Raw genomic sequence first — 20789 nt, forward strand, 5'->3', positions numbered from 1 at the left:
CACATCCACTCTAGAGTGGGCTCACAGCACAAGAAGTCATACAATTAATCACAGAATGGCCTGGGTTGGAAGGGACCTCAAGGATAACCAAGCTCCAACGCCCTGCCACATGCAGGGCCACAAACCTCCTCATTTGATACCAGCCCAGGCTGCCCAGGGCCCCATCCAACCTGGCCCTGAACACCTCCAGGGATGGACGGGGCACCCACAGCCTCTCTGGGCAGCTGTTCCAGCACCTTACTGCTCTCACAGCAAAGAACTTCCCCCTGACATCCAACCTCAATCTTCCTCTCCTCAGCTTCAAACCATTTCCCCTTGTCCTGCTGTTATCCACCCTTTTCAGGAGTTGACTCCCCTCCTGTCTGTAGGCTCCCTTTAGGTACTGCAGGCTGCACTGAGGTCACCCCGCAGCCTTCTTTTCTCCAGGCTGAACAAGCCCAGCTCCCTCAGCCTGTCTTTGCAGTGGAGGTGCTGCAGCCCCTGATCATCTCTGTGGCTCCCCTGCACCCTCTCCAACAGCTCCCCGTCTTGCTTGTCCTGGGGGCTCCAGCCCTGGACGCAGTGCTGCAGATGGGGCCTCACAAGAGCAGAGCAGAGAGGGACGGTCACCTCCCTGTCCCTGCTGCCCACCCCTCTGCTGATGGAGCCCACGATCCCGTTTGCTTTCCCAGCTGTCATCACACACTGCTGCCTCACGTTCAGCTTTTCATCCATCAGGACCCTCTCTGCTCAGCTCTCATCGATTAAACCAGCTGAGATATTCCAGAAGAGCTTTACCAGGTCCTGAGCCTTCACCACAGTGATCTGGACCACGTTTCTCAGTGACGGCAGTGTCTCGGGAGCAGACGCAGATGTCTCAGGAGGGCAGGACTCCATGGCAGATGGCCCCACTGGGACCTCCATGGCTCTGCAGGAAGAAGAATGAGAGAAACGTGGAAATGCTTTCTCCTTCAGCTGTGACAGGAGGGTCTGCCCACCGTTCTGAGGCGGAGGAAGACAAGGCGCCCTGCCAACGGCCATCCCTCAGCTCAACCCCAGACCTGCAGCCCACGGGAGGGCCAAAGGCAGCAGAGCCCTTCCCGAGATCTCAGTGCGGGCTTCCTGCAGCTCCCCGCGCCCCAGCACCCTTACCGCAGAGCCCGAGGAGCCGGGAGGAGACCTGGGCGTGTGGAGCGGCCAAAGAACCAACGTCAGCCCCGGGAGCCGGGCTCGGCGGCGGCGGGACGCGAACCCGGGTCCTCACCTGCCTCAGGGGCGTGCGGCGCCGCGTCTGGCTTCCCGTAACCACGGCAACCCAGCTAGTCTCGCGAGATTGCCAACATTCGCGAGATCTTAGCGCAGGGGAGCGTGTGCCAATCTCGCCGCCATCTTGGGTGTGGGCAGCCTTTGCCAAGCCCCTGTGGGGTTGGGGACCTGTCCCCAAACCAAATGTCAGCGTGTCCCCAGCACCCCCAGACTAATCTGCATCCTGTTCCCTGCCCTAGCAGTAGCCGTGGGGCCTGTCAGTCACTGAGCCTCACCTGTGGTTGGCTGATGGAGACCCTCAGCCCCCCTGCTCTGTGCCTCTTGGGGTGAGGCAGCGCCCTGCTCTAGGCATGGGTATCCAGGAGCAAAGGGCCAGGAGAAGGGCAGCCTGCCATCACCCTGCTGCTTTCCCACATCCCTCCCCATGGGGGTTGGCCCCCTTCCCTGGGAGGCGCTGACCAGAATAGCTTCGCTATCAGATGCCCGCAGGGAAGCCTGGCCTTCTTGGGGCTGACATTTGAGCTCAGCCCTCCCTTGGCAGGAGCAGGACGTTTGTGTGTCCGCCCCGGTCAGCACCCTGCTTCCAGGGACGGGCGCTGGGACACCCGCAGGGTCTCCTTGGGGAGCTGAGCAATCCCAGAGCCCCGTGTGCTGCAGCAGCATGGCCCAGCGGGGCCAAGGTGCAGGCCGCAAAGCCTCCAAGAAGTCTGCAAAGGAGCCGGCAGCGGCGAGGGCTCCTGACATGGACTCTCTGGGTTTCCAGGCCATGGACAGCAATGTGCCGGGGCTGTCCCACGTCATCCTGCAGAAGCTCAACATGAAGAGCTACGAGGACTACAAGTGAGTGGGAGCAGCCAGGGTGGGCTGTGTGGGTGTCGCATCCCCTGTTTCCCCCCCCCAGCCCTAGCTCCCCTCAGAGCAAAGTGACACACAGGGCTCCTTGTCCCCAGCCAGCCTGAAATCCTGCAGGCTTAGAGGGAGGACTCCCGCCTGGCTGAGATGGGACAGATCCTGCTCACCTCCTGATGTGTCTGGGCTTCCTTCAGGTCTGCCATGGATGGGAGGAAGAAGGGCAGTGACTTTGGCATCCGGACTTACTTTGACATGTTCCAGAAGATGGAGGACACCTTCAAGTTCTGCGCCGAGTGCAAGAAGCTCCCTGATGCCCTCCCTGATCCCAAAAGTCTCCGGCGATGCAAGAGGTATGGAGGAAGCAGTGCAATAGTGTGGGGCTGGATGTCCCCTGGCTCCCAAAAGGGCAAGCTTAGCCCAAGGACCAGGGTTGAGGCTGGGGGTGCCAGACCCATTGCAAGCTCGCTTGCCCCCAATGGCAATGCAGCCATTACAGGGTGGCTCAGTGGGTGTGATCCTGGCCACCCCCAAAGCTGGGCATGCTGCCTCTCTCCTCCCAGATGTCAAAACGTGTACTACTGCAGCGTGGCATGCCAGCGTGCCAACTGGCCTGTGCACAAAAAGTTCTGCAAGAAGCTGAAACTGGTGGCCTTGGACCGGCTGGTGGAGTGGCTCATCTTCACAGGTGGGTCAGGGGATGCTGCTCCCACTCCATGCATTCCCCACAGCCTACCCCCTGGGCGTGTGAGGTCCCTCCTCCTTGCTTTAGTCACCCCAAGCTGGCTCTGCCACTATATCCTGCAGCCACGGTGGGGACAGACAGCCTTGTCCTGCAGGACCACCACTGAGATGCCACTTTTCTGCCCCCAGGTGACATTCCCTTCCCCACGGAGACCTGGACAAAACCCGCTGGGGATGTGGCAGGTTGGGAGGACTGGTTCTCCATGCAGGAGCAGCTGGAGGAGAAGCTGGACTCTGTCCTGGCTGGGCGCTACATGAGCCTCCTCTGGGCCAACGCAGGCAAACCACGACCAGAGGATGGAGAGCTGCGTGAGTCTGTCCGGCGCCTCGTCACTGACTTCCACTCACGGCCACTCACCATCGGCCTGGGGCTGCGTCTGTTTGGCATCGATCCCCTTGCCAAGCCTCTCACCATTCACGTGGTGGGGGCGTCCCACGTTGAGACCCTCAACACCCGGGTGACAGACTATGATGAGCTGGCACGGATGTTCCCAGGCCAGCAGGGCATGGAGGTGGTGATGGTGGGGGTTGATGTGGTAGATGGACCCATCATGAGGCCCCCCTTGGCCACGTCGGGACCCCCGGGAAGGATCTATCTCAGCAGCTACAAGGGTCTGTACCACGACTTCTGGGAAGACCAAGTGGAGACCAAGATGGCAGCCCGCCCTGACCTGGTGGTGGGCTTCCACCCAGGTGAGTGCCCAGGGTGCAGAGCCTGAGGCTGCTGAGGACTTCAGGAGGTGCCCAGGGCTTGCCCTGGCTGTGCACCGAGCCACGATGGGCCACCACTCACAGTGGGTGACACTCTGAGGTTCAGACACCAGCAGCACCCAAAGGGGTCCCTGTGTTTGGGCTCTGCATCTCAGTTCTGTGGCTCAGCCCAGGACCTGGAGCCTGGCAGGGAACAGGACCTTTCCTTGCTAAGGGTGCTCAGTCCTTCTGACCTCAGCAAGATGGGGTCTGTGACACAGAGTGAGGCTATGCTTCATGCTGTGCCAGCTGGGCTCTGTGGGGTGAGGAGTACAAGCTGTGTGCCCAACTCACTGGTTGCATCCCTGCAGGTTTCCATGCCTGCCACGACCTCATGGCAGGCTGGCTGCCCACGCTGCTGCTTCTGCGGGACTACTGCCTGCCCACTCTCTTCACTGTCTACAGGTGAGTCTCTCAGCGTGCCCCCAGCTGGTTGCAGGGATGTCCCTATGGAGAACACCCCAGCTGAGCAGTCAAGAGTCCTCTTTTTCTCTCCTGGCAGTGAGCAGGAGCTGAAGTCCTCACTGCAGATCCTGGTGGAGCTGGAGACGTGCGTCACAGGTTATGCTGCCAACCCCTTTGCCTCACTGCGGCCCGAGCAGGTCTATTCCAGCCCCAACAAGGCACCTGTGTACTGCAGCTCTCACTATATCACCCTGCTGGGGCCAGCCACCTCTCTCAGGGAGCTGGATGGTGATAGCGATGATGACTAGCAGGGACAGGAGCTGTTTCTATCCGTGCAGCTGCAGGTATCGGTGAGCTGACCCAGCTCAGTCCTCTCTGTCCTTCCCCACAAACCCCAATCTCACTGCTGCCTTTCCCAGCCCAGCTGAAGTGTCCAGTGTGTGCCATGTGGGTGGACAGCACAAGCACAGCTCTGCACTGCAGGGCCCAATAAACCACCACCAGGAGCCAGTCACCATGTCTCCAGCTTTATTTCTGAAAAGGCCAATGTTTTCCCAAAGAAAACACAGGTCTGAACATGCCCTGGCACCCCTCGCACTGACACAGCTCTCAGCTGCAGGGCCTGGGGTTGCCCCAGTCATCCCATGGGGAACCCCGGGAGGTGGCACTGGGCTGTCACCGTCACTCCCATGCCCACCCTCCTGTGCCCAGTGCCTACCTTGCAGGGTGCTGCTCAAGCATCACTCCCCAAGCGCCGCAGTACTCAGGCTCAAGGGGCTGCACCAGGTGCCGGGATGCCACCATGGCCTGATGCTGCTGCCAGTGTCCCCTCCCAGTGAGCCAGCAGCTCCAGCACGGCAATGGTGACAGTGTCCCACCTGGGCTCCCACAGCGGCTCAGGGGTACCGACAACCCCACAAGGCTCCCACGTGCCCTGATGGCAGGTCCCCCCTTTGGGGTCAGCAGCTGTCGGAGGGGATGAGGTGGGTGGCAGGGCTGGCACGGAGGAGAGGACAGTCTGGCTGGGGAGGTGGCAAGGTGCAGCAGCGCGGTGCGGCATCACTCTGCGCTGGCACGTTCCCGCAGCGCAGGCAGCATCAGGGTCTCCGGCGCTGACTTCTTGCGGGGCCGAGCTTTGGGGGGGGCGAGGAAGTCGGGGGCGTCGTCGCCGAGAGGGGTGGAGGGGGCACTGGCGGGGGCCGAGTGAGTGGCTGTGGGCTGCCCCACCTCGCTGACCGAAATGGTGGGGGCCACCAGGCCGATGATCTCGTTGGTGGCCTCCTGCGTCTCTCTCTCGTACCGCCGCACCTCCTCCATCGTCATGCCTGCCGAGCACATGCGGGATCACAGCCACCTCTGGCAAACCCAGCGTCCCCCAGTCCCTCAAGGTGCCAGCCCTGGGTACGGCGTCCCCGCTGAGCTGCACACAGGGAAGGTGACAAGGGCTGGGGCAGAGGGGCAGGCAGGAATAGGAGGGTGGCAGCAGGATTCCATGGGGAGGGGACAAAAAGGCAGATAGTGCAGGCAGGGGATGCTGAGCCATGTAGGGGATACAGGGGCACTCCATGTGCATGGGGACCACTGGTGTGTGCCAAAGTGTATGTACAGGCAGAGGAATAGGGGTATTGGCTCCCTAGCTTTGGGCTGTGGCCACTTGCAGGCACGCATTGAAGGCACAAACCTTCCCAGGAACCTGTCTGGAAGGCAGAGAGCTGTACTGGCCCCAGTGGTGACCCCAATGGTGGCTGTTTTGGATTGTCTGGCCACAGTGCTGCTTCGGCCAAGCCTTGTCCAGCACGGTCCCAGGCGTGCAGGGAAGCAGGCAGTGAGCTGGAGCAGGGGCATGGGGGTATGGGACACCAGGGGGGTGGGTGGCTTCGGGGAATGGCAGGGACTCACCGCACCACTCGTCCACCCAGGTGAAGGCTTGCCGGTGCCCTATCAGCAGGATGTCCCGGATCACCTGTGACAGCGGCCCTCAGTACCCCACGCCTGTGTGGGCCCCACCGTGCCCTCGCCCCCTCACCTTGTGCACAAACTGTTCCACCCGCGTCTGCAGCCCCCACACCTCGAACTTGACGGTCACCAGCTTGTAGGAACACATGATGGGTTTGGTGTGCTGGCGCCAGCCCTCCCGCAGCGGCCCCCGGCCCGTCTTGGCTGAGCTGAAGAACCGGGGGTCCTGGGGCACAGAGTGGGGCTGTGAGCCGGGCAGGGGGTGGGGTCAGGGCACCCTCAGAACCCCGTTACCTCCAGGCTGCGGTAGTAGCGCTCGGGGATCTCATCAAAGGCGATGTCCAGGAAGGAGACCTCGTGGTCACCCAGGATTTTATCGCTGTGGAAGATCTGGGATGGGGACGGGGGGGGTGAGAGGGGATGGCAGCAACCACACGTGTTCCCCGCAATGAGTTTGCTGGGTCTCAGGGAAGGACACTTGAGGGACGTGGGCAGTGCCACTCACGTTCTCGCTATCCCCGCAGTTGTCCTCGTACTTGGTCTCAATGTAGATGGAGAACTTGGGCAGGAAGGAGCACTGTGGGGAGAGCAGCCAGGAGCTGCACCCTGAGGACACCCACCCCAGAGGAAAGGGACCAGGTCTCCCCATGCCAATCCCTTACCGTGTACTCTGCAGGGACACCGGCAGCACAGAGCAGCATTGAGGGGGGAGAAAAAGAGAAGTGAGTTTGTGCCAGGACCCTGCGGAGCCAGGCTGTGTCGAGTGCCCCGTCCTCACAACTGGGACTCACCAGTGATGGTGTAGGGGTAGTAGTTCCAGGCCTTCTCCGTGATGTAGAAGATGCGGGGAGTCACCGCCCGTGCCCAGCTGGGCAGCTTGCTGTGGGGGAAGGCAGCACAGGGTCGGTGCTGCCAGGAGGGCAGGGTGCAGCCCAGGAGCACGGCACAGCCCGATGCCATCCACCCCCACCCCGCCAAGCACAGCTCCTGGACCCCTCATCCCTTCTCCAGGAGTCCCATCGCCCCAGAACCCCCATCCCTGCCCCAGGCCCACTCCATCTCCCCACAGCCCGGTGCTCACGATGCTCCAGTCCCCACCCTGGGCTCTCACGGTGTGGGCTGCCTCCCTCCCAGCAGCGGGGAGCCGGGTGGTGGTTTTTTTTTGATTAATTTTCTGGTGTTATAAATAACATCCCGAGAGGAGAATCGTGAGTGCCGTGGCTAAAAATATCCTGTCTAACGCCAGTGGCTCCCTACTGGGGGAGCAGCCGGAGTGCTCTTGGCCACACGCCGCAGCTGGCGGCGGGGACACGGGGACAGCAGCACTGTGTGCCAGCAGCCACCCTGTGGCACCTGGGGCTGAATGCAGGGACATGGGGACACCCCTGGATCCCCGCTGAGCCGTGCATTGGGAGACGGTGCCATCCTTAGGAGATGGATGCACACCCCAGAGATGGGTGCAGCCCCTGGAAGATGGGGCTACTGCAGGAGATGAGCGCATCCCTGCAGCCCCCGAAGTTGGGTGCATCTCTCTAGAGGTGGCTGCAGCCTGGGTGATGCTATCCCCTGCAGATCTGGGGAGCAGGGACGGGGGCATGCACGATGAGGTCACAGCACAGCAATGTCTCCCGGCGTTCGGGCAGGTTGGGACCCCCATCCCTCCCCAGGCTGTATGCCTCACCTGGAGAGGTGGACACGCTTCTCGGTGAACTGCCCAGGGCCGTGCACGGGGTCCTCGTGGGGTTCGTTCCGCACCACCTCCACGCCCTCACCCTTCTCACTCTCCTGGTGGCTGTGCTTGCTGATGGTGTACAGCTGCCCCACGCGGTACTGCGGTGGACGAGAGGGGACGCTGAGCCCCAAAGGCACCAGGCACGGGGATGAGGTGTGCCAAGGGGTCCCAGGCTCGCACCCAAAAGTGAGAATTCTGTACCCAAAAGCTCGGTGCTCGCCCCCAGAGGGTGGCACGGGACCCCCACTGCTCACCTCCTCGGTGGTGAGTGGCATGCAGATGCGGTACTCCTTGACCAGCATGGTGGCGGGGTCACACGTGGGCACAGCTCATCCTGGGGGGACACGGTGCGTGGTGACAGCGGGGTGCCGGGCTGGATGCTCACGTTGGCGCCGGTGATTTCATGCGGCGTTGCTATGGCAGTGCCGTGAGGTCACCGGTACGAGGAGCTGCCCGGGTGTACCCCTGGTTGGGGACACCCCGATACCTCACAGCGTGCCTTAACCCCTTCCTTGCCGTGCAGCTGTCTTGGAGCACACCCCCAAACAGCACCACCCATGGGGGTGCTGCGTTCCCATCCAGTGACGGGTGGCATCATACTTGCTGGTGCCCGTGGAGACAGACCCCAAACACCCCAGTTCTGCTCCACCCGTGCCGTGTCCCCAAGAGGTCGGGGTTCCGTTGGGTCCCTTTCCGGGGTGACACTGGTCCCGGGTGGGGCACTGCCGGGCTGTCCCGCTCCCCCCAGCCCCATGGAGTACTCCATCCGCAGGAAACACGGCGGGGACACGGTGAGGACACAGCCTCACGCAGTGACCCCGAGCTGACTCAGACCTGCCCCTCCGGGGGTGGCGGATGGGGTTGTCCGGGCGCGACTGGTCCGGCCGGGGACACCGGGGAACACAGGGACATCCCGGGGGTTTCCAGCTGATGGGGAAGAAGCCGCCCCTCATCCGCGCGGGCTGACACAGCGACAGCGACAGAGGTGGCCGTGGCGTGTGGCACAGCCGCGTGATAGCGGGACAGCCCGGGGACCACCGCGCTGCCTCCCGCCGCTCACCGGGACGGAGGGTCCGGGGGCTCCATCGCCTTTCCCCGCCACCCGCCCCTCGCATCTCCCGGGCAGCGCCCGCCGCCTTCGGGGCTGTGAGTGGGGGTCCCCGCCCCGGCCCCGCCGCACTCACCCGGGTCCTCGCCGGTTCCGTTCCCCGCTGCCCGGCTCCCCGCCGTGTCCCGGCCGCCCCGGGCCGTGCGCAGGAGCTGCCGCCTCCCGCACCGCCGTTCCGGCGCACACCGACCCCTAGGGGGAGGAATCCGCCGCGCACCGGCACCGCTCCGCCACTGCACCGGCACCGGGAAGCTCCATAGCACGGCGCAGCACGGCACCGGTGTGCCCTATAGCGCGGCACTGGGCTCCCTATAGCGTGGCATTAATGCTCCCCATACTATGGCACCAGTTCACCCAGCAGTATGGCACCAGTGCTCCCCATAGCATGGCACAGCGTGGCACAGGGACTCCCCATAGTACGGCACAGAATGATGCCAGTTCTCCTCATACCATAGCACCAGTTTATCCTACAGCATGACACCAGTCCTACCCATAGAATGGCGACGGGGCTCCCCATAGCATGGCACTGGGGCTCCTCGTGGCACAGCATTGGTACTCCCCATTACATGGCACCAATTCATCCCATATCATGGTATCAGTCCTCCCCATAGCATGGCATTGGTGCTCCCCATAGCGTGACACCAGTGCTCCTCATGGAATGGCGTTGGTGTTCCCCACAGCAGAGCACCAGTTCATCCCATAGCACGGCACCAGCCCTCCCCTATAGCAGTGGGGCTCCCCATAGCATCGCATTGATGCTCCCCGTAGCGTGACACCAGTGTTCCTCATGGCATGGCACCAGGTCAACCCATAGCATAGCATCAGTCCTCTGCATAGCATGGCATTGGTGCTCCCCACAGAATGGCACTGGGGCTCCCCATAGCACAGCACAACAGAACACTGGTAAGCCCCAACCCAACATCATCTGCTGCCAGTGCTCTGTGCGCCCACGAGGGCTCAGCAGGTCCTGGTAGCACCACACGCCCTGTGCTATGCCACATCCCCAGTGCCTCCCAGTGCCCACCCCCCAGCCCAGCCCCTACCTGCACTCCAGCCTCACCGTAGCTGATGTGCCACCACCACAAAGCACTGCAGCTCCTCACCAGCACAGCTGCCACGTGCTGCCGTGCCTTTCCTCCATGAATTTCAATCAACTCCAGCCCTAAAAATAGCTCTGCTCAGTGCTGGGCAGGGCTGAGCTGGGGTGTGCGGCTTTTCCTTTATTTGCTCAAAAAATTTCTGCCTTGGGAGGCTGTGAGTGGCTCCAGTGGGACCTGCTGGGAGGAGGGGGGGAAGGTCAAGCAGTGCTGTCCCCACAAGAGGACATGGCCATGGGATGGGAGGTGATGTGGACAAGGTGCTGGAGCGATGGTGGTGGCACTGGGGAAGGAGCAGGTGGAGCCTGCGAATGGGCGCTGACAGCAGTGCAGAGCCTGGGGATGCAGAATGTAGGGGCACAGCACGGCTTGGGGACAGCGTGGGGACACCCTGGGTGCCCAGCACACATCCGGGAGTGCAGTGGAGGGTGCCCTCCCTGCTGGGCACCTCCCTGCTCTGCATCCTTCTTCCCGGAGTGCCACCGTGCTGTGCCACACCCAGAGGGACTACAGGGCCATGGGTGGCACTGTGTGTGTCCCCAGGCAGGGAACGTCCTGGTTCCACCGCCACGGAGTAACGCATGCATGGCCATGCAGCCAGCGTGCCCTGAGCAATGGGGCTCCCACCCCGGTGACAGCACAGTCAGTGCTCAGGGATCTGGCCCCCCCAGCAGCTGCATTCCTCCCAAACCCGTTCCACAGGACCCCGTGCAGGTGCCAAGAAAAGGCAGCCAGCTTGGGTTTTTCCTGATTGTGCCCCACTGACCTGCAGTGGGTGGGAGAGAGGAGGAACCCGGTGCCCCCCTGACCCTGCCCAGCCGCTCAGGGCTGCTGTGGGGCAGCGCTCCCACCCACAGCCAAAGGGGAAGAAAGCAGAGAGGCAGAAAAAAGCAAAAAACGACCCAATTTAATCCCAAACCCCCCCCCCCCCCCCCGACCCCCAGAGCACCCAGCACCCCATACGGCTGGTGGGATGGAGCTTTCCGAGGCATCGGCCTCTTCCTCAGCTCTACATTCCCTGGCCCCACACGGCACTGCATCCCACAACCCCCCATCCCTTAGGAAGGGGCCCTGATGAAGACCATCCTGGTGGAGTAGACGAGGTCCACGAGATAGGCGAGGAAGTTGAAGATGGTAAGGAAGGTGACGCCAAGGCTCTTGTTCCACCAGCAGTTCGTACTGCAGGGATCGGGCCGGCTGCGGCCGTTGAAGCTGTACAGCGGCCATATGATGACAGCAGTGAGGTACATCAGCATGGCCAGAGCATTGTAGGCCACCAGCACCTTCTCCAGCGGGCAGGGCATGTAGCTGAGGCAGCGGCCGATGGTTAAGAGGATGATGAGGAGCGTGATGATGAAGCAGATGGAGTAGACGGCCACACACCACTGCAAGCCGGCGTAGGAGCTGTAGGAATCCAGCAGGGAGAAGATGAGGCAGGCGACGTAAGCCTCGAACACCTTCAGCAAGCCGGGCACGGTGGAGAGGAAACTGCTGATGTCCCCCGGGCGGGCGCGGGTGAGCCCCACCTCGAGGGCGTAGGCCAGGAAGCAAAGGCAGGACATGGCGGTGGCAGCCGCCTGGCGTGCGCAGCGGGCACCCGTACAGGGGCTGGAGATGAAGGCGGACGGGAACACCACGGAGCTGGTGAACACCATCAGGGCTGCCAGCATGGCGAAGGCAGCCGTCAGGTCGTCCCAGGAGACGGGCAGCTTGGGGGGCAGCTCCAGCAGCTCCAGCAGCAGCACCAACAGCGTGACGGCAAAGCAGAAGCACCAGGTGAACATGCACCACGTCCCGTAGGGCCCGCTGAAGTAACCGGTGGAGGCCACCAGGCTGAAGGAGAGGCAGGACAGCAGGACGGCGAAAAGCCGTGCGATGCCCACCCAGGAGGTGACGGCCCTCCAGTTCACCGACACCACCGCCATGGCTGCGTCGTGCCTGTAGGGCTGCCGGGACTCAGGGCGGGGCACCGGGCCCCCCGGCCCCACTGCTGCCACCAGCACGGCACAGCCAGCTGTGGGTGGATCATTAATAAGGGGCTGAGCCTTGCAGATCGAGCCGGGGGGGGGGCAGGGTGCTGGCAGCCAGCCAGCGCCCTGCCCTGGGGCGGGGGCAAAACGCGGCCTCCTGAGCTCCCCAACAGCTCCCAGCAGACCCCACGCCGTGCCATGCGTGAGCAAGGGGTTGGGATCAGGAACGACTCCCCCCTTAACCTGGCACACCCCCCCTTCCCCCACCACCCATCAGGACGTGCCCATCAGGGAGCGGTTGGGTGTAGCTCCGCACCCCTGGGTGCCACCTCCTGGTGCGGCCGCAGCCGATAAGAGGCTCAAAGTCCGGGCGCCAGCGGGGTGGTGGCAGGGAGTCCTGCTGCCACCTGTAGGGCTGTCAGCACAGAGGGTGGCACTGCGGGATGGCGGATGCTGAAGGTTCTGTTTTCACCTTTAATGTTGAGCGGGCTCCGGGCGTCTCAGCAGAGCTCGGGGACACCCCGGGAGCCCCCTCTGTTTGTCCTCATGGGCTGGGGCGGCTGCAAGCTGAGGTGGCACAGTCACTGTGGGGTGGGGGCCAGGTGCTGCCATGGGGTCGGGCCCCAGGGCTCAGAGGTTGCTCTCGTCCCCATCCTCATCCCTGCCTGGCAGCCCGTTGTTGGAGCTCGGCGCTGGCCGGTTGCTCTCGTTCAGCCGCCGCACGCGGTAGCTCTCGTAATGCACGTTGTGGGTGATGTCCTTGAGGTCCTGCAGGTGGGACCTGCCCAGGGAGCAAGGCATCATGTTACTCTCATGCACCCCTTGCAGCTTCGGGGCGCCCAGAGCCAGCTGCCCAGCCCGGGGTGCTCTGAGGTGTGACCCCGACCCCGGCTCACCGGATGAGCAGGTCCCGCAGCATGGGGAACTCACAGTGTGCCGGGTTCTCCACTGCAAGGCAAGGCAGAGAGCTGTGGGGTCGGCTCTGTGCCGTGGGGACAGCACCCACCATGCAGGGGTGCACCTCTGGGCGCTGCTCCCCGCGAGGTGCCCTGGTGCCAGCCCGGTCCTGTTCCTTGGGGACACTGTGAGCTGCCCTTACCTTCGATGATGCCCCACTTGGTCTTGCGGCCCAGCACCCTTTTGCCATTCACCTGGTGCTCCTGGTCCGCCCCCACCACGGCGAATGGGATCTTCTCCTTTGGGATCCAGGGAACAAGGTCACCCCAGGGTGCCCCCACGCTCCCCCCTGCGCCAGCCTCCCAACACTCACCCGGATCCTATCATTGAGCAACCGGTCGTCTGGGTCCTCATCGAAATCCTCCTGTGGGTACACGCTGATGGCGTGGGCCTTCAGGTCCCGTTGGATCTGCAGGACACGGGGTGTAAGGGGCTGCCAGACAACAGCAGGGGGGCAGGAGGGCCAGGAGCCCCCTGTGCCTCCCCTCACCCGCTGCTTGAACTCCTCCCGCTCCTCCAGAGTGAGCGTGTCAGCCTTGGCAATCACCGGCACCACGTTGACGATCTTGCTCAACCTCCGCATGAATTCCAGGTCGAGGGGACGCAGCCTGGTTGAGGGGGGGACAGCTGTCACCTTGCCACCCCTTGGCAGCACCCATGGGTGCGGGGTCACCGCCGTGGCGCTCACCAGTGCCCCGTGGGGGGGATGAAATACACGCAGCCGTGCACCCGGCTGTCCGGGATCTTCCTCTTGCGGGTGATGAGGATCTCCTCGCGCAGGTACCGCTCGTACTGCTCGTTGATGTACTTGATGATGGGCTCCCAGCTGGGTACAGGGGATGGATCAGAGCAGCCCCGTTGGGGTTTAGCCTCTCCCAAATGCCACCACAGTGGCCGTTTCCTACCAGTTGTCGTTGTTGATCTGGTCCCCAAATCCTGGCGTGTCCGTCACCGTCAGCTTCATCTTCACACCCTTCTCCTCGATGACTGTGGGATCAGAGGGATCCATGCATTAAAGAGAAGCAGGAGACCGAGGTGGGGGTCCCTTCCATCTCACTCACCCCCCCATCCCCTCCCTCTCCCATGGCTTTGTGGACACATTGGTGACCTTACCATGGGTGACTGATTGCAGCTGCACCGTCTTTGGGATGCGCTCCTCCTGGCCAGGCTGCGAGGCTTTGCGGCTCACCTTGGACTTGAAGAGGGTGTTCACCATGGTGGACTTCCCCAGCCCGCTCTGCCCTGTGAGGACATGGACGGCTCCACGTTGTCCCCTCCCATGCATTTATAACTCCCCACCATAGCTCTGCTTGGGAGCACCCCAATCCTGCAGGACAAAGCTGGGACGCCCAACTCCTCGCGTGCAGGGAGCACAGCCACGCCACCGCACTATGAGACCCATCCTTCTTCAGTCTCTTGTTGCTTCAGTCTCCCCAAAGCCTGAGTTCCCCAACTCTCTGCCCACACGGTGGCATCAGATTCCCAGCAGCCAAACCCTGCAGGCGCTCACCGACAACCATGATGTTGAATTCAAAGCCCATCTTCATGGTCTTCACCTTCATCTGCTCGAGCACGGCCTCGATCCCCACGTACCCAAACAGCTCGTGCACCCCACGGTCAGGGGGCAACTCTTGGGGCACGGCCGCTGCCTCCATGCTGCGCTCCTGGGGCTCCAGGCTGCTCCCTGTGCAGAGTGAACACAGTGTCAGCAGGACACCCCAAAACCAGCACCTAGCACACTACCATTCCCAGGAGGACAGCCGGATGCCTTCGGTGCTGCTCACCCTGCTGCCGTTGCCCCAGCAGCAGCCACGCCAGTGGGCACACAGCCCCGGCGCATTCCTGGCAGCCGGCGAGGTGAAGCACGGCAACGGGGCATGCCACCTCCTGGCACCATGGGGACGAGGCTGTCCCTTAGTGGCATCACTGGGGCTCTGCCAACATCCTGGTGCCCACAGCCACCTGTGCCCTCCATCGTGCCCCCCGCAGCTCCACAAGCGGTGGTGTCACCAGCACGGCCACCAGCACCGCCTCCCCGGTGAACACCTCGCCTCACAGCCTTGGTGCACACAGGGGGATCTGGGCATGGCACACGATGTGTCACTCCACATCGCTCCCGGCACTGTGGCAGCACTGTGGTGCTGGTGCTGACACACAGCTGACCCCGAGGAGGTGACAGTGGGTGACAGTAGCGGTGCCATCGCAAGGCCACCAGGTGACTAGCAGCCTGGCAACCACAAGGCATGCAGCCGAGACCCCCGCCCCAGCCTTTGTGTGGTGGCTGAGGGCCCCCAGAGCTGTCTGTTCCCCTCCTCCTCCCCCTCCTCCTTCCCTCCTGGCACAGCCATTGTTTGGGTCCTACCTCTGTGATGATGCGCTGTCCCCACTCCCACACAGCCTCCTGAGGATGAGGCTGTCCCCGGTCCCTGTCACCGCAGCACTGCAACCTGGTCCCAACCCTACTGGGCTCAAATACAGGCTGCAGCCCGGCTGCTCCTGCACATGCCCAGCATGGCAATAACCCAGCCTCCCCGCCTCCCCTCCTCTCCCACCCATGCACTGAGTTTGCCCATTCTACGCTCAGCCCCAAGCCCCGCCAGCGGCAATGGGAACCTCAGCACAGTGACACCCTTTCCTCCAAGCGTCCCCCCATCACCCCAGCACCCATCGCATGGGTGTCCCGGCTGCACAACTCCAGGTCTCCAAAGGGCAAGGGGAGCACGCGCTGTCACCCACCTGGCATTGGGGGTTCAGGCACCGGGGACCCCCACGCCCAGCACTGCCCACCCCGATGCCGCAGTGCCCCACGGCGCCTGCGTCCCCCGGCCCACGCTGCAGCCTCCCTGCATGGCACATATGTGCCAGCCCATTTCTTGGCACCAGTAAGGCTCGGGCGGCAGCTTGCCGGCACAGCCATGTGCCATGTGGCCTGGAGACGAGGGACACGCAGCACCTGGCCTGAAGATGCTGGGAGGTGGATGGAGCAGACATGCAGAAATGGCATTTCAGAGTGGGGGCCCGGGCACCCCGTGCCCACTTGTGGGTGCCAGACCACAACTAGAGCTGGGGACAGCAGCAGCTGGGATGGGATGCCCTGGTGACACCACCCCAGGGTGCTCCCAGGGGGAAGATGTTCCCCTCCAAACCTGACACAGCCCAGCACGAGCCGGGCTCCGGCTGCCCGCAGCACCCTCCCACTCAGCTGGGGCTTTCCTCGGAAATGTCAAAACACCAGGACTTCCTGGTGACAGCAGTGACACCCACTTGGCCGGGGGGGGGGTGGAGGGGGGGAGGTGGTGGCAGGGCGCTGCCTGCAGGGCCCTATCCTGTCCTGCCCACCACTCAGCACAGCACCCAACCCCCCATGCACCCACCGCAGCATCACGGTCACCAGGACAGATCCGGAACCGAGTAACAGAGCTACTGCTGTGTTACCCCACTGTCCCCCCCGCGGCCACCACAGAGTGCTACCTGCTCACAGCACAGCCCTGCGCATCCCCTTTCATCCTCTGCTCCTCAAACCCACCCCAAGCAGCAGACCCCCTACCTGCCCCTCACGCCTCCTCACCGCTGGGTTGCGAGGTGCCCACGTCCTCCCAGGGTGGCACCCACACCAGGCTCCCAGCACGGCCGTCACCTCCCACCCTGTGCTGTGCTGTGCCGAGCCGTGCCGATGGCAAAGCCAAGCAGACACAAACATTATCCCTTCATGTGGCCCCGGATAATGGCTCCCTGCAGACAGACCTGTTCTGGGCTAATTGAGGAGGGTTTATTTTCCAGGCTGGGACGGGTAAACCCGGGTTCGTGGTCTCCCAGCATGGTTTAATTACTGATGCGGCGTTAATCGGCATGTTGGCCGGGAAGTCTGTAATAAGCTCAGGGGGTGGAGGTGGGCAGGAGGGGATGGGAAAGGAGCGCGCATCGCCAGGACTGCGGCCCCGTGACCCAGAAGCTCCGCTGCACAGATGAAGTGCAATGGGGTGCGGGTCCCCAGCCCACAGAAGAGCCTGAAGTGGCCATGCCGCAGTGGCGGTGCCACTCACAACCCGACGGGACAGCAGCGACGGTTGTCCCCATGGCCAGAGATGCAAGCAGAGCCGCAAGCAGAAGCAGAAGTGAGAGCGCAGGGCCCTGCCGTGTCAGTGGGGACTGAAATCCGGCAGTGACATCGAGCGGCCCCACGCCACACACCAAGGGACCTGCACACCCACCCTGCCCTTCGCCCCGCGCCCTCGGCCACCCCTACCTTGCTGCACCACGAGCCGGTCACCGCTCACCGGCCGAATAACTCCTGGGGTGCAGGCAGGAGGAGGCTGCAGCCCACGGCCCCTCCTCCGCTCCTCCTCCTCCTCCTCCTCACCCCGGGGCGCTGCGTGGGCGCTGGGTGGAAGTGAAACGGGGCGGCCGTGGAGCGAAGCTCGGCGCTTCCTGAAAAGAGGAGCGCGCCCGGGAGCGCACCGTCCCCGTCCCGGCGCCTGCCCGCTGCCCTCCGGCTCACGCCCACACCGTGACCCATCCCATCCCGTCCCCAGCACCCGAACCACTGTCCCCAGCGTGTCCCCCAGCGCGGGCGCTGCCGGGCCGGCTCGGTCACGGGCATTGCTGCCGCATGATTCACGCAGCCCCGAGCGGAGGGATGGATGGAGGGATGGAGGGATGGATGCCTTTGCGCGCGTCAGTACTTAAAGCCGCGGCGACGGCGGCATGCGAGACACCTGAGAGAGACAGCAGTGCTCCCCAGGCACACAGACAGCTCTCCCCAGGCACACAAACAGGCGGCCACCGTGGCGTCCTGCCCCGAGGACGGCAGTGCCCTGGGGATGGATGGGGATGCAGCTGAGCCTGGTGCCTTGTGGCCCCGTGCTGTGACCGGGCTCCCCAGGGCAAGGGGATGGAGGGGAACATGGGGTGCTGCCAGGCTGCATGGTGGCTCTTGAGCAGGGCACGGTGCCACTCATTGCCACCAACAGCCACACATTCAAGTGGCACCTGGAACACGTGGCCATCACACATCTCCACTATCATGAAAGCAGCAACCAGCACGGGAACAACGTGGAGATGGGAGCAACGGCTCAGGGATCCTGAGAGGCTTTGACTACTGTGACCACATCCCCACCACCACCAGTCCCCAGCACCAGCAGTGGTGGCACGAGGTGGCAATGTCACACCCAGAGAAAGGACAGAGTCCTACCGTGCTCCAGTGTCACCGTGGCACAGCATCCATCTGCAGCCTGGCCGAGCCCTCGTGGCATCACCAAGCAGCTCCCCACGGTGGGGCCGGTGCTGCCGATGTTCCTCAGTGCCAATGGGGCGCCTGGCCCCAGCACCACCCCGCCGAGGAAGGCAGGCTGGGAGCTCACCTGCACCGTCTGTGGCTGTGACACCAGCTTGAAGGGTGCAGCTGGGGGGAGCAGCCCCTCCCCGGGGCCGGTGGCTGCAGTGACAGCCAGGGGGGTCGGGCGAGCCAGGCAGGGGCTGGCACTGAGACTGACCCTGAGCTGGGTGCGGGGCAGCCCTGGGGCCATCTCACCACCTGAGGAGGAGGAGGAGGAAGGCAGGCGGGTGTGGAGCAGGGCAGAGGGGCTGTGGGCACCCCATGGCTGTGTGGGGTGTGGGGCTGGCAGGGGGATTCCTGGCTCCTCGGCGATGTGCAGGTCCAGTGCTGGCAGCGAGCTGTGCCCGGCGGCCACATGCAGGGAACATTCTGCTTCCACTGGGAAGACGCAGCCGTGCGATGGCACTTTCTTCAAGCAGGAGTCGGCAGCCAGGGAGGCTGCAGGAGGCTGGGGGGCCGCGGGGCTCTCCAGGCTGGAGCTGGAGCTGCGCAGGCTCTCACCGTCGCTGCCCGGCCCCGTGTGGCTCTGGAAGGAGGTGATGCTGCCAGGAGCCCGGCCAGCACGGTGCTGACCCCGCAGCAATGGGCTGTGTGGTGCAGGGCCGGGCTGCAACACCCGGTGGCTCTCGGTGGCACTCACAGACAGCAGCGACGCAGTGGGGGATCTGGGAGCATCACCTGCATCCTCTGCCTCGAACGACTTCTTGAGGGCTGGGGAGAGACGGAGAGGTTGTGAGGGCAGCACTGGGGCTCGGTGGCACTGCAACTTTAGGGGCTCCCCCCGTGCACCGGGTGCCAAAGGGCAGTCTGTGAGCCCAGCCCAGATGGGAAACCAGATCGGTGCTGCCGGCCCCTCGGCTTTGTTCCCCAGCACTTATCTGTGGGTTGGTGCCGTGGCTCCCGGCTCCCCGCACCGCACAGTGCCCGCTTTATTCCCCTGTAAGGGATCCGGCCCCACGTAACCAGATCCCTGCCCAAGCTGCTGCTCTCCCCCCTCATTCAGCACAGCTCAGCGCAGGATCCCTGCCTTATTCCGGTGCGTTAACCCTGAAGCCTACTGATGGCACAGCCATCAGATGGCACTCCCACCCTACAGCCGTACAGCCCCTGCCAGGAGGGCTCTGACCCTCCACCACAAGCAGGCAGATGCATACAGGAGGGTCGGGACCCGCGCTGTGTCCTGGGGCTGAACGCTCCTCGTGCTCCCCCAGTCCATTCGCAGCCCTTTGGGCACATCGGGACACTCCACTACTCTGGAAGCTGCTCTCCTCTGGCTGCAGCGCCGCGGTGGGTCTACATGGAGGGACCCCCCCACCCCCATTAACCCCTCCCACAGGCAGGAAGCGGCAGTGCGGCCCCCCCGGGAACTGCGCTCCTGCCAGATCCGCCCCAGCGGCTCCGTTTGGTGCCGGCTCCCCACGGAGAGCGCCGGGAGCTGAAGCTCCCACGGAGCCCCCCCACCCCCCCGCCGCTCTGCCGTGTGTGCAGCACGAGGCCTCGTCAGCAGCGGGTGATGGGAACGGGCACGGGGAGCGATGGGGATAAGGGAGAAATGGGGACCTGAAGTGATGGGCACAGGGGATGATAAGGACCCAGGGGTAATGGGGATGATGGGGACTTGGGGGACGATGGGGACCCTGGGCAAAGAGGCCGAGCTGGGGCTCGGTGCCCCGTCCCCTCCCCAGGTCACCGCCCTGTGCCCGGGGCTGGGCACAGGGGTCAGGGGTCGGGGCGGGGGTGATGCTAATAACAGCTCTGGGCCGGCAGGTATGTTCCAGCCCGGGGCTGCCGGGGAGGGCGGTGGAGAGAGACAAGGGGTTCTGCACCCTCCCCTTCCTCGCGTTTCTACCACCGCTGAACCCCGTGCCCCCCCCCGGTAGGTGCTGCATTCCTCCCGCCGAGGGCAGCAGCCGCCCCAGGTCGGATTTCTCCGCCCGCTCCTCCCCGAGCTGCCCCTTCCCGACCCCGGCGAGCGGCGGAGGGGGGGACTTGGGGGGGGGGGGGGGGGGGGGGGTGGTGGGGGAGGAAAGGAAAAAAAAAAGGGGGGGGGAGAAAAGACAAACACACACCCCAAAAAAGCCAAGTCTCGCTGTTGCCGGATCCCCCCTCTCCCCCGTCAAAGCTGCCCAGCCCCGTTCGGTTGTACAGAGTGGGAGAAGCCCACGCGGGTCTCGGGATGCACGCGTGGGGCGGTGCAGAGACACACATGGACCATCCAGACCATTCACACACGTACGTACACGCGGAGATACACGCGGGGAGAGCCTTTCACGCACCCACGGGGAAACGCGGCTGCGGGTGAGGCTCGGGGCGGGGGGTCCCGACCTCACCTTCGAAGTCGCTGAGGATCCCGTCCAGGTGCTCCTTCACCGAGAGCCGGGCCATGGGCGGGGGGTGGACGCGGGGCCGCCCCGCATGGGAACCGCAGAACGGAGCGGAGCCGGAGCGGAGCAGCGGATCGGGCCGGGACGGCGGCGGCTGCCTCGGGTTGTGCGGGAGAGGAGCGAGAGGAGGAGGAGGAGGAGGTGAAAGAGCGGGAGGAGGAGGGGAGGGCTGCAGGGGGGCGGGGGCGGCGGGGGGAGGTACTGCCCGCATCCCGCCCCGGCCGGATCCCCCCCACCCGCATCCCACAGGCGTGGCG

At 64.1% G+C, this 20789-nt stretch overlaps 5 protein-coding genes across 7 annotated transcripts in view; 1 reads left to right on the forward strand and 4 right to left on the reverse strand.

Annotated features, from left to right (window-relative positions):
- Positions 1-1908, reverse strand: part of CFAP70 (cilia and flagella associated protein 70) — a 26754-nt gene extending 24846 nt beyond the window's left edge. The window contains 3 exon segments of the mRNA XM_042828161.1: positions 778-941; positions 1052-1413; positions 1796-1908. Coding sequence (XP_042684095.1) covers positions 778-941; positions 1052-1413; positions 1796-1908 — 639 coding nt within the window.
- Positions 1907-4301, forward strand: MSS51 (MSS51 mitochondrial translational activator). Its single transcript, XM_042828267.1, has 6 exons — positions 1907-2085; positions 2292-2447; positions 2658-2782; positions 2968-3531; positions 3900-3993; positions 4091-4301. Exons 1-6 carry the CDS (start codon positions 1907-1909, stop codon positions 4299-4301), a joined length of 1329 nt encoding a protein of 442 aa, XP_042684201.1.
- Positions 4302-4507: 206 nt separating this feature from the next.
- Positions 4508-8924, reverse strand: LOC122165373 (cytoplasmic phosphatidylinositol transfer protein 1-like). 2 transcript variants are annotated; one of them, XM_042828269.1, is made up of 10 exons: positions 8866-8924; positions 7936-8015; positions 7631-7779; positions 6741-6829; positions 6612-6619; positions 6455-6526; positions 6244-6339; positions 6020-6175; positions 5893-5956; positions 4508-5318 (listed from the first exon to the last, which is right to left on the reverse strand). In XM_042828269.1, exons 2-10 carry the CDS (start codon positions 7981-7983, stop codon positions 5053-5055), a joined length of 948 nt encoding a protein of 315 aa, XP_042684203.1. In that variant the 5' UTR covers positions 7984-8015; positions 8866-8924; the 3' UTR covers positions 4508-5052. The 2 variants fall into 2 exon arrangements, with proteins under 2 accessions (XP_042684203.1, XP_042684204.1); XM_042828270.1 differs by lacking the exon at positions 8866-8924 and having other exon boundaries at positions 6020-6082; positions 7936-8725.
- Positions 8925-10830: 1906 nt separating this feature from the next.
- MYADM (myeloid associated differentiation marker) lies at positions 10831-11968 on the reverse strand. Its single transcript, XM_042828272.1, has one exon. It carries the CDS (start codon positions 11809-11811, stop codon positions 10945-10947), a length of 867 nt encoding a protein of 288 aa, XP_042684206.1. The 5' UTR covers positions 11812-11968; the 3' UTR covers positions 10831-10944.
- A 341-nt stretch (positions 11969-12309) lies between these two features.
- SEPTIN12 (septin 12) lies at positions 12310-20533 on the reverse strand. 2 transcript variants are annotated; one of them, XM_042828257.1, is made up of 11 exons: positions 20479-20533; positions 18005-18859; positions 14324-14497; positions 13927-14055; positions 13719-13800; positions 13502-13639; positions 13304-13421; positions 13127-13222; positions 12956-13052; positions 12753-12804; positions 12310-12637 (listed from the first exon to the last, which is right to left on the reverse strand). In XM_042828257.1, the coding sequence occupies exons 1-11, from the start codon at positions 20531-20533 to the stop codon at positions 12487-12489; spliced, it is 1947 nt and encodes a 648-aa protein (XP_042684191.1). In that variant the 3' UTR covers positions 12310-12486. The 2 variants fall into 2 exon arrangements, with proteins under 2 accessions (XP_042684191.1, XP_042684192.1); XM_042828258.1 differs by lacking the exons at positions 18005-18859; positions 20479-20533 and adding an exon at positions 17060-17163.
- Positions 20534-20789: the final 256 nt, after the last annotated feature.

Source organism: Centrocercus urophasianus, unplaced genomic scaffold (assembly GCF_019232065.1).
Source record: "Centrocercus urophasianus isolate 14NV4802_14NV808 unplaced genomic scaffold, USGS_Curo_1.0 seq_29, whole genome shotgun sequence".
NCBI lineage: Eukaryota > Metazoa > Chordata > Aves > Galliformes > Phasianidae > Centrocercus > Centrocercus urophasianus.

Excerpts from the sequence above, each read along its gene's own strand:
- LOC122165373 (XM_042828269.1), bottom strand. The coding sequence starts at position 7,983 with ATGCTGGTCAAGGAGTACCGCATCTGCATGCCACTCACCACCGAGGAG. Across the intron at positions 6,830-7,630 it reads AAGCGTGTCCACCTCTCCAG|CAAGCTGCCCAGCTGGGCAC; the intron begins GTGAGGCATACA and ends CTTCCCCCACAG. Across the intron at positions 5,319-5,892 it reads CTGGGTGGACGAGTGGTGCG|GCATGACGATGGAGGAGGTG; the intron begins GTGAGTCCCTGC and ends TGTGCTCGGCAG.
- MSS51 (XM_042828267.1), top strand. The coding sequence starts at position 1,907 with ATGGCCCAGCGGGGCCAAGGTGCAGGCCGCAAAGCCTCCAAGAAGTCT. Across the intron at positions 2,086-2,291 it reads AAGAGCTACGAGGACTACAA|GTCTGCCATGGATGGGAGGA; the intron begins GTGAGTGGGAGC and ends GGCTTCCTTCAG. Across the intron at positions 3,994-4,090 it reads ACTCTCTTCACTGTCTACAG|TGAGCAGGAGCTGAAGTCCT; the intron begins GTGAGTCTCTCA and ends CTCTCCTGGCAG.
- MYADM (XM_042828272.1), bottom strand. The coding sequence starts at position 11,811 with ATGGCGGTGGTGTCGGTGAACTGGAGGGCCGTCACCTCCTGGGTGGGC.
- SEPTIN12 (XM_042828257.1), bottom strand. The coding sequence starts at position 20,533 with ATGGCCCGGCTCTCGGTGAAGGAGCACCTGGACGGGATCCTCAGCGAC. Across the intron at positions 13,801-13,926 it reads GCTGCAATCAGTCACCCATG|TCATCGAGGAGAAGGGTGTG; the intron begins GTAAGGTCACCA and ends CTGATCCCACAG. Across the intron at positions 13,053-13,126 it reads TGCTCAATGATAGGATCCGG|GAGAAGATCCCATTCGCCGT; the intron begins GTGAGTGTTGGG and ends TGGATCCCAAAG.